Below are 14,299 nucleotides of genomic sequence, written 5' to 3'. Positions count from 1 at the left end.
CTCCACCCTCGCAAAAGTCTTCTCCAGCGCCCTATGCCACCTGGCGTCCTCCCTAGTGGAGGACCTAGAAGGGCGCCTAGTGGCCAAGGATCCCTGGGGGGGAGCCCCCCACCCCACCTCCTGATCCAGGGCCTCCTCACCCCCAGTTGAGCCCACCACCTGGCTCTGGGGAATCTCCGCTCCCTCGTCCATAGCCAACTCACGTGTCCGACGAAGGGGCTGGAACAGGCCTCGAAGTCCCACCGGAACCAGGGCCTATGGGTCTGTGGGGAAACTCAGGCCCAAAGCCTCGTGCAAGGCCTCACTCCCAAAGGTAGGCCGAAGCAAGGCCCCGCACACGTGGCGACCTCCAAAATGGCTGCCGGAACAGCGTGCGTGGGCGAAACGGCCAGCAAGCAACTCCTGCGGTTGAGCCTGGCTACTAGGAGCCGTTGCCGCTTTAAAACGGGTCGGGGAGAGCCACGCGGCACTCAGGCACACTCTCCTCACCCCCGCACGGCCCCCACAGCACTCAAGGTAATAAACGGCGGAGCGGCAGCTGCCCGGGCCGATCAGCTGTAAAGCGGGCGGCTCGCGCGCTCCACGTGGCGCCGAAGCCGCTCCTGCCGCCGCTGCTGCAAACGGAGCTGCTTCAAGGCAGCAGATATCGGAGCTGGCACCCCCGCACACCCGGGGATAGGGCTGAGGCTCCTGGCCCGCGGGGGGGAGGCTAAACGCCCCACAGGGCCTTCCCCAACCGCCCAAGGCAGAGATTTGTCCCTTGGGGCCACAGCAGTACAATTTAGAAATTTTTAAAAGTGCCCAATTAGCCAAATAGAACCAGATCGTAAAACAACCAAAAGGAAAAATCCTACCTAAACACTTTTCTAACAGTACTTGGACCCAGACTGAGAGAATCTGGGCCAGGATTGGAAGGCACCAGTATTTATAACTTTGCTCTCAGTCTTGGACCAATCAGGCTAAGATAAAACCCCCACGTGACCACTCCCTCCTCCCACTCTGGAAAACATCATATACAAATAAAGCATAGCAGTGTCTGATTCCTTCCTTCTAATCCCTTAAAATTTTGCCTCAGTTTATTATATGACTAACCTTCTAAGTGAATTTAGACTTTTGCTATTATCACTGATTTCTCAGATACTGCTTATCCATAGCCTACCCTTCTAAATTCATCCTTCCAAATCTGCCTCAAGGGAGATAGACAACTTTAAGAAGATTAAGAAGTATGAGGTATAAACAAAGAAATAATAAATAAAATTCTAAGCCAGTCTTGGAATACTTCTCTTTCTAAAATCAATTGAAAATGAAATGAATTGGAAAGTCTTCTTACTTGGATACAAAGGGGAAGTGTTAAAAATTATGCCACAGTTGTTAAGTGAATTATCACAGTTGCTAAGTTAATAACATGGTTGTTAAGTGTATCTGGCTTCCCCATTGTCTTTGCTTGTCAAAAGGTTGCAAAAGATAGTCACATGACTCTGGGACACTGCAAATATGATTTGCATATTTGCAAATCGTGGTGCAACTGGCTCATAAATATGAGCCAGTTGCACCACAAGCATCTGAATTTTGATCATGTGACCATAATTGAGCCCAAAATTGCTAAGTGAGACATTTATTGAGTTTTGCGTCACTGTACGACTTTTCTTGTCATAGTTGTTAAGCAAATCACTGTATGTTAAGTTAGTAACACAATTGTTAAGTGAATCTTAGCTTCCCCATTGACTTTGCTCGACGTTTGCAGAAGGGGGTTACATGACCTCAGGACACTGTAACCAACATAAATATTAATCAGTTTCCAAGTGTCAGAATTTAGATCATATGACCATGGGGATGCTGAAATGGTTGTAAGTGTGAAAAATGGTCATAAGTCACTTTGAACGGTCACTAAATGAAGTGTTGTAAGTTGAGAACTACCTGTATAATCTTTTCAGGTTTCATAAAGTATTTGTCAGCATTAACAATCATACCTGCTGAGGTTTCTATAAATTTTTCACTTGTTTTCTTCTTTCGCCATTTCCACGGTTTGAAGATTTTACCAATTGCTGAAAATTTGCCCTTCCTCTTAAAAGGAGGAGTTTGAGATCCCGGATTCATCCCATCTGAGTTGGCAACTGATACTTTGTCAATCCCATCAACTGTATAAACAAAAAATAAATAAATGTATATATATATAATATTTGCAATGTATGAAGACCATCCAAGTTTCTGTTTTAAGATTTAATCATTAATTTATAAGGGAAGGAAGACACTCCTTACAGCAGGGGTGAAATCAACTTCACTATCGGTTCGCAAATGTGAGCACGTGCGCACAGGACCTTCTGCACATGTGCAGAGTGTCAAAAATGGGATGTTATGATGTCCAAGCAGGTGGGCGGAGCCTCCTACCACCAGTGCTACCGGTTCGCCCGAACCAGATAGAACCGGCTGAATTTCACCACTGCCTTACAGACTAAATTCATGTACTGCATTATAGTATGGGTTGATTATTAAGGGTTTGCTAAATAGATCACAACTGGCTGATTCCACATATCATACAAAACCTTAAACCGAGTAATGCCACCTAATAGCTTAGTTTGACACAAGAACCCAGGCAGTTTGTGGTAGTGCTAATCTCAGGCCTCTTAAAATTAATTTTAAACATAGTAAACTGTAAGAAATACCTAATGTTAAAACTTAATAAGGTATGACATACCCAAACATACATGAGTGCAGGTAGTCCTTGACTTATGACTACAATTGAACCCAAAACTTCCATTGCTAAGCAAGACAGTTAAGTGAATTTTGCCCCAGTTTACAACTTTTTTTGACACAGTTGTTAAGTGCGTCATGTAGTCGTTAAGTGAATCTGGCATCTCACATTGACTTTGCTTATCGGAAACCGTCTGGGAAGGTTACAAAAGGTGATCACATGACCGTAGAACAGTGAAACTGTCATAAATACACACCAGCGGCCAAGTGCCCAAATTTTGACCATGTGACCTTGGGGATGCTGCAATAGTTGTTTAAGTGTGGCAACCGCTTTTTTCACTGCCCTTTTCAACTTCAAACAATCATCAAACAAATGGTTATAAGTCAAGGACTATATTTTCGGGTGAAATACCACATCACTATTCCATTGTGAAAATTTGCTTATTTATCTAATATAGAACCCTAGAATTAAGGAAATGGAAAGATTTATGTAACTAGGTCACCAAGTCCCTTGCTGAGTGCTAAAATCTTTAATTTCAAAATAGCTTACAGTTTACTTTAACTTGAAATTCACATTCTACTATCTTCCAGATTTTCACAGCATGTTCTGAGAAATTATTCCAGGAAACCTAAACTTACTGTTTATGATGCACATACTTGTTTTTCATTATTTGTGGAACAGCTTGCCTTCAAAATATGTGGGTGCTCCATTACTGGAGATTTTAAAGAAGAAACTGGACAGCCGTTTGTCTGAAACGGTATAAGGTCTCCTTCCAACTCTGATATTTATTTTATGTTCCACAATTCATATAGATTATCTACATCATAGTTGAAGGATTGCTTTAATTTCTATTCATGGTAATTGGTAGACATGGTTTTGTGTTCTTTTGTGCTTAAGGTTTTACAGAGTAAAGTAACTTTGTTGTTTGGACAAAATGTTTGCATTTAAAAAAAAAATCCTAAATCTGTCCATTGCAAGATGAAGGCTATGAAACATAATGAACCAGACAGCTATGGCACAGGTTGGGTGTTTTAGGGTTTTAAAAAAAAAACATTTCCCAGATTCAGTTGCAGAATCTCAATGGGTGGCTTTAAGCTAATCATTCTCTCAAACTTACCTACCTTACAAGATTGTTGTGGGAAAATGAAGAGCCGTAGTGCTGTACATGCCACCCTGAACTCCTTGCAGAAAGGCAGGATATATACCTAATCAATCTCTTCAATTGTTTGTTTCCTACTTAGAACTGGGGTGTGTGTTTGGAGCACACAATTAATCTCTAGTTAATAAAACTGTCAAAGAGGGGGTGGGGGACTTTAAGTATAGCTCAGCACAAGCTTCCATGCAGTTTTCAACATGTCGCTATATAACTGTTAACTTCAGGAAGTTCTTTCATGAGCTAAGCGTTCTGACAGCATTTTAATTAAAGGAAAGGGGGAAAAGCTTGGGTATTAATGTGGGTGGTTGAATAGTAATTTCCAGATGGGGCTGCCAATGCTAGAAAATGTTAATTAAGCCTCCTGCTAGAGAAGAGATTAAAAGTGTAGGTAGTCGGGCTTGCAAATGATTCCTGACTTTTGCCTTAATATTGGGAATGTGGGTAGAGAAATGTAATCATAGAAATAAGATACCATATATTTACTACTTTTGACCTTGAAATATGCGAGGTTGCTCAAGATTTTTCTGGAGTTCAAAAATGATTGCACCATGTTATTTTAACCAGCTTTTAAAAGTTTAGTTGTACTTATTCTACCCATAATGATTAATTTCTGAGTTATCCTGTGGAAGGTTTCTGTGATTTATTTCCATACACAGCCATCCCTATCCACCCAAACTTTGAAATGAAATCTGGCAGAAATGTTTGTTTATCTAGACAAAATTTCTGTATACAGCATTTCTTGATTGTTTTATGAATGCAATTACATCAATAATGTCACATATGAGATGCTCTCTGGAATTGAACTTTCATTTTGATTTTCACAAAGCAACAAGATTGTCTGTTAAAGGAAGAAGACTTGGACATTTTAAACTAAAACAATGTGTATCATTGTAACAATTTCATTGTTTCTGAGCAGGTGAAAAGTGTGTCTAGATTAGAAGTTGTAATTATATATGAATGGTGTTTGGATCAGACTTACATACTTGTCAACTTTTCATAATCGAAAAAGGGAAATATTTACTATGTATCTCAATTTCTTTTACCTCAGCAGGTGGCAGCACCTTTCTGACCTCAACTAATTTCAGAACAGTGGAGCAAAGATAAAACGTTATTTTGATGGGACACCACTAGGAAAAAACTAAAAGTATAGATTTTAACTGAGGAGGGCAAATCACTTCTGAAATGTTCCCGAGAACATTTATATGGATATGTCCTTGCAGTCCAACATATCAGAAGCCTGGCCTAAAGGCTGAACAGGTAAAGGCAATGTGAAAATAAGACATTCACTTTTTCTCTCTGATACACATTCTGTGTCTGAAACCTTTAATGGATATTCTTTATATAGGTGGAATCATCAGATTCTAATATTTTATATTCTCTTCATTTGTTTACAGTAAGGGTAAAGGACCTTTTATTGTCATATTTATAAAAGGCATATTCCCATTTTGACGGAATCAAAAACCACCTAGATGCAATAAAATTAAAACTTCCAAAGGGATCTATTGTCTGGGCTTGCCTATTCAGAGGCAGGCGGGCCATCAGTCATAAAAAAAATTGTCCTTTGAATCTCTACAGCAGTGATGGCTAACCTTTTTGCCATCACATGCCAAAAGTGGGGGGGGGGGAGAGCATGGGTGGTCATGCGCATGCGTGCCCACATCCATAATTCTATGTGTCCTCCCGCACATGCATGGACGACCCCCTGCCCAGTGGATCCATTTTTCACCCTCCCCAGGCTCCAGAGGCTTTCTAGGAAATGGCCCAACGCACAAACCAGAAGTTCGGGAATGGAATTCCGGATTGCCCATAGGGCCCTTTTTCTCCCTCCGGAAGGCAAAAAACAGCCCAACATGCAACCCGGAAGTCTGTTCCTGAACTTCCAAGAAAAGTGGCCCAACGCGCAATCTGGAAGACTGTTCCCAAACAGTTCCACCACAAAACCGCGATGCCCTTATCCGCGCCGACATAAGTGCGGAGGCAAATCCGCGGCGTCCGAAGCGCTAAGAAAAAAACGACCCTACCACCGCAACAACAGCGCGGTGACAGAAGGGCGTTCTACATGCTTCGTTCTTTGCCTCCAAAGGTAGCCCTCCTCCTCCAGCTGACAGCGGCAGCGGGCACGGGGCAAAGCGGGCTGCCCAGCAGCCCGTGGGAAGGGTCCAGCTCAGCCGCGGGGGGCAGCAGGAAGCGGAGGAGGACGCAGCAGCGGCGGCGGCTGAGGCTCTCCCGGGCCGGCGAAGCAGGCTTGCCCGGCGGAGGCAGGCTGCCCTCTTCTTCCTCAACAACATCTCCTTGGACGGGCGGCCTCCGCCGCCGGCGCCTCCCCTGGAGGAAGAGGCAGGGTGGGCGGCGGCGGCGGCTGAGGCTCTCCCGGGGCCGGCGAAGCGGGCTTGCCCAGTGGCGGCGGCCGCCCATCCAAGGAGATGTTGTTGAGGAAGAAGAGGGCAGCCTGCTTCTGCCGGGCAAGCCCGCTTCGCCGGCCCCGGGAGAGCCTCAGCCGCCGCCGCTGCTGCCAGCGTCGGCGGCCCTGCTCGGGCCCCCCGCGGGCTTCCTGCTGCCCCCCGTGGCTGTGCTGGAACCTTCCCGCAGGCTGCTGCTGCTGGGCAGCCCGCTTTGCCCCGTGCCCGCTGCCGCTGTCAGCTGGAGGAGGAGGGCTACCTTTGGAGGCAAAGAACGAAGTATGTAGAACGCCCTTCTGTCGCCGCGCTGTTGTCCCCGCGGTGATGACGCGCGGTGATGACGTTGCGACTTTAGTGACGCGATTTAATCTCCGCTATTTTGCGTAGCGCGGTTTTGTCGTGCCACGTTCCCAAACTTCCAATTTGTGCATTGGGTTGTTTTTCGCCCTCCAAAGGCTTCAGGAAAGCCTTCAGAGGGCCAAAAATGGCCAAAAATGAAGGCCAAAATCAGCTGGCACACTGGAACTGACAGGACAATGTCTCGCATGCCCTGAGAAATGGCTCTGCATGCCACCTGTGGCACACGTGTCATAAGTTCGCCATCACAGCTCTATAGTTTACATATGGCTTATGCCTCCCGGAATCTTTACAGAGAACTACACAGTGCAGTCCCACACATGCCTATTCAGTCACAATTCTGTTTGTATCAGTTAATACATTCCCAGACACAAGAAGAGAAAGACTTACCTTTCCTAAGTTTTGCTGCAGCTTCTGATGAAAGACAACATTCTTTATTCTACCACCAACCCCTCATCCAGAGGAACACATTTGTAACCTAAGCCTCATTTTGCATGCAGCAGCATTCTTCCAAAGATACTCATCAATTTCTCTGCTCTCTTTAGATACCTTATAACCTCCTATGGTCCTGGATATAAAGGAAGTTAGTTCTAAGCTGCAGATATGTAGGCAACTGTGTAGGTAGTCCTTGAGTTAGGACTGATTGTTTAGTGACCATTTCAAGTTATGATAGAGCTACCTTGGAGCTAGTTATGACCTGAACTTGAAGTTACAATGATTGTGTCCCTTGTGGTGACATGACTGAATTTCAGGGACTTGGCAACATGGGACACATTTACAGCCCTTTGCTCCATCCTGTGGTAACTTGCCTATGTTTTATAACAGTTTTGCCAAAAATCAGCACTTCCGATTTTTGGCAAAACCACTCCTGTAGAGAACCATTGGTTTGTTTAAAAATTGCAGTGTTCTTGTAACAACTGCCACAAACACTTCATAAAATCAGGGACTGACAAGCTCCATTACAGTCCTAACTCAAGGACTACCTGTATATGTTTATTTAACCATTATCAAACTGCATTTGTTCTTAATTGATTGCTAAAAGATCATATCTACAGCCACAAAAAGGTACTATTTATACCATAGAACCCAAATTGTTACCTGGAATGTTTTAAAAATAGATGCTGAAATAACAAATGAGCAAGAAATGAAATGGCTACAGGTTTGTATATACTTATATAAAAATATGAGATTAGGGCACATTTATAAGGGTAACAGGAAATAAGATTGTTTCAGCTGATGCTAGACTGGCAAGATAGAGATGGCAGGTGCCACGGAAGACTTTTTCTGTGTTTTTAATTTTTTGTTTGTGCATCCTTTTCAACCATCATACATTAAAGTCTGTCTTTCTTTCTTTTGGATAAATATAATAAATCCTGTGTCAATAAAATTGAGACTAAGTGACCAAACACAGAAAAGGCATCTTGGAGAGGGGATAAGTAAAACAAAATCTGGGTGGGATGTCATGCTCAAAATAAGTTTGCTGATTTCAAATATTTGAGATCTAGGATTTATGTAGAACAAGGTTTTATTGCAAGACCATACTTTGAGAAACATGGTGCTTCTGGGAAATTTGTGACAGTTAGTATGTAAGCACATAATGTTCTTCACACATTTGTATGCCCAGTTATTGCTAGGATGCATCTTGTGAGAGAAGATTTTAGATTTGTGAAGTGGCACTGTGCCCAAATTCTTTAAGAATCTTTTTTTTTACAAATTGTCTTTAAACTCTCATCCTTCACTGAGCATTTGCATAAGTCTGAAAAGTATACTAAGTAAAAGATAAGGGGCTGTTCAACTGCAAACTACTCTGTACCTTTCACAAAATACCTTGCCACACTTAAGCGTCCCTTCATCTCAGTTGGGAATGAGATCTTCTTTTCCCATCAACTGAACTCTTTGGACCCAGAAGTTCTTTCTTCATGGACTATAAAGAACCATATAGCTTACCACTAAAATAGCAATGAATAGTCTTCTCTTCTGAAAGTAGGAATCAGACAATCTTTAACTTACAAACACAATTGGAACCGGAATATTCCTTATGGCCGTTAAGTAATTTGCACACAAATTTATCACTTTTTTTGCTGTGGTTGCTAAGTGAATCTGGCATTCCCCATAGACTTTGCTTGTTCAAAGGTAGCTGGGAAGATCAGAATGGCATGACCCAGGTACACTGTAAATAGGATTCTTTAACTATTATAAATAGATGCCAGTTGCCAAGTGCCCAAATGTTGATCATATAACTATGGGGATGCTGCAGGGGTAACAAGGGCGAGGACTGGTCTTAAGTCACTTTTTCAGTGCCATTTTAATGGTTATTAAATGAATGGCTGTAAGTCAAGATCTAGCTTTAATATGTACAAAATTTGTATATGAGTTGGGTTCAAGAGTCTCTGGAAGAGTTGGATATTTATTGGGTCATCTGCAGGGGGAAATGTCAAAAAGTCAACCCACAAGGGCCAACTTGACTTTTATGATTACTACCCACCACAATTGTCCAAGCAAGACTTTTCTGTTGCAGGCAACAGTTGGCTCTTCTTGGCCATACCAATATGATGTTATGTATTTTAATACTTCAGTGGAGTCTGACCCTGAAGTCATTGCCATTTCAGAACTTTAAAGGTGAACTGAATAAGGTATCAGGATATTCCCATATGACAAACACTCTAAAACTAATTATTGATAGGAAGGACCATTGTATTGTATTGTATTGTATTGTATTGTATTGTATTGTATTGTATTGTTGTATTGTATTGTATTATATATTTAATTAATTAATTAATTAATTAACTTGTATGCCGCCCACTCTCGGAAGACTCAGGGCGGCTTACAAATAAGAAGGGAAAGGGGATATAAAAAAATAAAAAAACAACAGTTAAAAATTCAACAACATTCATAACGTAAGATGGGGCTGGATAATTCAACAGCGCCAGGCCTGCCGGAACAGCCAGGTCTTGGTTGCTTTGCGGAAGGCCGGAAGGGTAGTGAGAGTCCGGATCTCAACGGGGAGATCGTTCCATGGGGCCGGAGTAGCAACAGAGAAGGCCTTCCCCTGGGGGGTCGCCAGCCGACATTGGCCGGCAGATGGAATCTGGAGGGGGCCTAGTCTGTGCGATCTAATAATATGCCGTCGTATGATCTCACCCAGAGGCTTCATGTAGATGTTAAATAGGAGCGGGGACAGGACCGAACCCTGCGGCACTCCATAATTGAGGGGCCTAGGGGTCAACCTCTGCCCTCCGACCAACACCGACTGCGACCTGTCCGAGAGGTAGAAGGAGAACCACCGTAGGGTGGTGCCTCCCACTCCCACCTCCCGTAACCGTCGCAGAAGGATACCATGGTCGATGGTATCGAAGGCAGCTGAGAGGTCAAGGAGCACTAGGGTAGAGGAGTGACCCCTATCCCTGGCTCGCCAGAGATCATCGATCAGTGCGACCAAAGCAGTTTCCGTGCTGTAACCAGGCCTGAAACCGGACTGAAAGGAATCCAGATAATTGGTTTCATCCAAGGACCGCCGGAGTTGAAAGGCCACCACTTTCTCAACAACCTTCCCTACGAAGGGGAGGTTGGAGACTGGACGATAGTTACTTAAAATGCTGCGTCCAGAGAAGGCTTCTTCAGGAGGGGTCTCACCACCGCATCCTTTAGGAGGAGCGGGAAGGATCCCTCCTGGAGAGAGGTGTTAACTATCTTCTGGATCCAGCCACGTGTCACCTCCCTGCTGGTCGAGACCAGCCAGGAGGGGCACGGGTCCAGTATACAGGTGGAGGCACTCACCGCTCCCATGGCCTTGTCCACTTCCTCAGGAGCGACAAGTTGAAACTCGCTCCATAAAATCCACTCAAGACCTTCCCCCGGTACCTCGGCTAGTACCGTGCAATTGGAGTCCAGATCTGTCCGAATCCGAGCAACTTTATCCGTTAGAAACTGAACAAATTCCTCAGCTCTACCCTGTAAAGGGTCGTCAGCATCCCTCCCTTTCAAGAGGGAGCGGCTATTCTAAACAAGGCGGCTGGGCATGATTCAGCGGGATGCAATAAGAGCGGCAAAATGTGCACATTTCGCCGCCCGTATTGCCACGAGATAGGTCCTGATATAGGCTCTCATCAGTGCTCGGTCTGATTCAGAGTTACTGGCCCTCCAGGGGCGCTCTAGGCATTTCTTTTGGCGCTTCATCTCCCGGAGTTCCTCGGAGAACCAAGGAGCCCTCCTGGATCCACTACCTCGGAGAGGCCGTAAAGGTGCAATCCGGTTTAGAGCCCCCGCCGCCGCTGTATTCCAAGCAGCGACTAAGGACTCTACCGGACTGTGGACGAGAGCGTCAGGTATTTCTCCAAGCGCCGTCTGAAATCCCATAGGGTCCATCAGGTGCCTCGGGCGGAACCATCTAATCGGTTCTTCCTCCCTACAGTGGGGGATTGGTTTCCGAAAGTCAAGCCTCAGTAGGAAGTGATCAGACCATGACAAGGGCAAGATCTTAATGCCCCTCAAATCTAGATCACGTCTCCACTGCTCCGAGAGGAATACGAGGTCAAGTGTGTGACCTGCTGAGTGAGTCAGACCCCGGATTACTTGGGTCAAGTCCATGGCTGTCATGGAAGCCATGAACTCCTGCGCCCCATCAGAGTGTTCACCGAGCGAAGGCAGGTTGAAATCCCCCAGCACCATAAGCCTGGGGAATTCTACCACCAGCTCGGCTACTGACTCGAGGAGCAATGCTGTTGGGAGGAAGGTACATTAACAACAAGCCCACTTCCTGGGTGGAGCCTGCTGTTGGTGGCAGCAAAAAACCAGCTGCCTCCGAATTCCTGGCTACATACCTGTTTAGAGGATCTTCCATCTGATGTCTTAACAGGTTTTCTTACCCTTCAGGCAAGAAGGAAAGAAGAAATAGTTTTGCTGGCAAATGCTCTTCGATTTTTGCAGCTTTTGTGCTTGCAGAGAGAGGGGGGCTAGCCCAAAGCAGAACGACCTCCATGCTGGGAACTTCAAACTGCCTTGTGCGGAACAAAGTAGGTCTCCCCCACGCAGTTCAAAGTTTTGATTGATTTAATCTTATCACGAGCTGGATCCGTTTGTGTGGACAATAATTGTTTATCAAGATTTTAGCTTCTTTTCTTTTTCTCCTCTGAAAATCTATTTACTTAGAGGCTTTTAAAATGGCGCCGAGCAGGTTGGTTTCTCCGGTAATAATGAATACTTTTTGTTAATTGTCACAAGAACTCAAAATTTCAAAGGAGCATGCTTATCACTTGTTTTACAATCGGCCAGCAAAGCTTTTTATTAGTTTCATTTTTACAAGACTTTCACTCCCTCATTAATCTTGCTTATCTGGAAGTTAAATGGTGATGAATCTGCTGAACTGTCTTGTTACAATGTTTACTCACTGAAAGTTTTGCCAAGCCTCAAATTTCAAAGTAAAGGGAGAAATTCAGCTTCTTTACTTAAAGCTGCTTAAAGCTGCATAGTCAGAAAGCAGAGTTTTATTAATTGCAGGAAAATTTTGAAATGGCTTCAAAACTAAATATTAATTTGAAGTCATCACCTTCTATTCCCAGGGGCACATCCCCAGTGCCTGGCACAAGGCTGCAGCCTCCGCTTCCTACGCCCCCTGCTGGGGATGTGTTAACGAAAGAATTTTTCCTGAGCGAACTAAGCGTGGCTCTTAATGCACAGACAATTAAAATGGAAGATAAGCTTAGAGATCATACAGAGGTGATAAAGCAGGAGAGAAAAGAGGAAATAAAAGAAATGAAAGAAGAAATCAAAAGTGAAATAAAAGGACTTAAAACAGGAGTTGTATGAGAAAATCGATGCCAGGGTTGTTAAAATTAAAGAAGAAATGCTGAGACTTGTAACTGTATTGACAGAACATGTTTCTGGAATTGAAGATAGTCTAGAGGATCTTAATGACGCCAATACCACTTGACATTGAAAACAGAGGTGGTGGAACAAAAGTGGAAAATGCTGAAAAAGAAATTATTATGATACAGTACCGACAAATGGAGTTCGCATTAAGAGTAAGGGGGCTGCGTGAGGAGAAACAGGAGAACCTGAAACAGATCCTATCAGAAGCTTTGGACCGCCTGTGGGAAGACCAGGGACCAACCTTGACTGGGCAAATCGACAAAGCTTATCGCGTTAACTCTTGGCTGGCAAAGCAGAAGCAGCTTCCTCGAGACATCGTTATATACTTCACTACAGAGAGCCTAGAAATATGGTACTACAAGCGTCTTATAATACTAAGCTTCAAATTGGCGGTCAAGACCTGATTGTTTTGAAAGAGATACCACCTCAAATGTTAAGAGCCAGGAGAGACTACGCTTTTTTGGTCGAAGAACTCAGAATCGTCAGATACAGTATAGATGGGATGCACCATTTGGCATTATATTTACATTTGATAGGCAAAGATATCGCCTCAACTCTGTATGGAAAGCCCGAGATTTTTATTATAATATATTGAAGGCTGGATACCCTGCACCATCTGGACCTGGAGAAAGACCACAAGAAGGACAGTATAGCCAGCAAACTACACAACCACCAGATAAGATGGAGCATCTCTCTCTTCTAGAAGCGCAGGTGTTATGGAACAAAGACCTAGCCGCATGATTACTAGACGAATGGAGAAACAAGGTAAAAAGCAACAATATCAACAATCACCGGCCATCGATCAAGGAACTACAATAACAAGTCTGGAAGCGGGGAGGAGCTAGACCTAAGATTAAACAGGCCATGCAGAAGCTCTAAAAATGCTTCAGCCAACCAAAGATGACAACTAAGATTTTAACATGGAACGTCAATGGACTGAATTTTCCACAGAAGAGAAAGAAAATATTTCACTATCTCAAACAGTTTAAGAATGATGTAATTTGTTTGCAAGAAACTCATATCAAGTCAACTGATCAAAAATATTTGATTAACTCAAAACTTGGTCAACATTTTGTAGCTACCGCTATGGAAAAGAAGAATGGTATAGTTGTATACTTAAGAAAAGATATGAAAGCTGAATTAATAGAAGCAGATCCCTTTGGAAGATATATTGCTTTAGACCTAATCCTAGAAGGGAAAAAGACATTACTTTTGGGAATTTATGCCCCCAATCGACAGCAAGATAGATTCTATAGAAATCTTCATGCTAAATTAGTACAGTGGGACTATAGTTCCTGTATACTATTGGGTGATTGGAATGGAGTGATAGACACTAAGAGAGATAAGAAGACTTCCCGCCTAAATACTAAGATGTGAGCAAAGTTACCCAAACCTTTCTTTGACATCATGGATGACTTTGAATTGAGAGATATTTGGCAAGAAAGAAATGCAGAGGAATATGACTTCACTTTCTTCTCTGACAAGCATCATCCCTTTCAAGGATTGATTTTATACTAACCACTAATGATTGCTTTCTAGGGTCAAGAAGACAAAGATTGCGGCTAGGGTCCTTTCGGACCATAACCCAGTTTGGATGGAGTTGGGAAGGGTAGTGCAGGCAAGAAGGTCTTGGAGATTGAATGAAAACTTATTTAGATATGAAAAGTATATTAATGATTGTAAAAAATTGCTATCTGAATATTTTGTTTGAATATGAATAAGGGTACATCTATGGAATTCGTATGGGATGCAAGCAAAGCGTATATGAGAGGAGTGCTGATGAATATAAATAAAACACATAGAAATAAACAAGGGTTAAAACGAACA

At 43.5% G+C, this 14,299-nt stretch overlaps 1 protein-coding gene across 5 annotated transcripts in view; it reads right to left on the bottom strand.

Moving 5' to 3' along the window:
* Nucleotides 1–14,299, bottom strand: part of PHACTR2 (phosphatase and actin regulator 2) — a 136,203-nt gene that overhangs the window by 53,957 nt on the left and 67,947 nt on the right. For all 5 annotated transcript variants that reach the window (XM_032215425.1, XM_032215427.1, XM_032215429.1 and 2 more), the window contains exon 2: nucleotides 1,971–2,138. In XM_032215425.1, coding sequence (XP_032071316.1) covers nucleotides 1,971–2,138 — 168 coding nt within the window. The remainder of the gene's footprint in view (nucleotides 1–1,970; nucleotides 2,139–14,299) is intronic.

Source organism: Thamnophis elegans, chromosome 4, assembly GCF_009769535.1.
Source record: "Thamnophis elegans isolate rThaEle1 chromosome 4, rThaEle1.pri, whole genome shotgun sequence".
In the NCBI taxonomy this organism is placed as follows: Eukaryota; Metazoa; Chordata; class Lepidosauria; order Squamata; family Colubridae; genus Thamnophis; species Thamnophis elegans.
The sequence above is the reverse complement of the archived record's forward strand: the minus strand, read 5'-3'. Positions and strand labels throughout refer to the sequence as shown.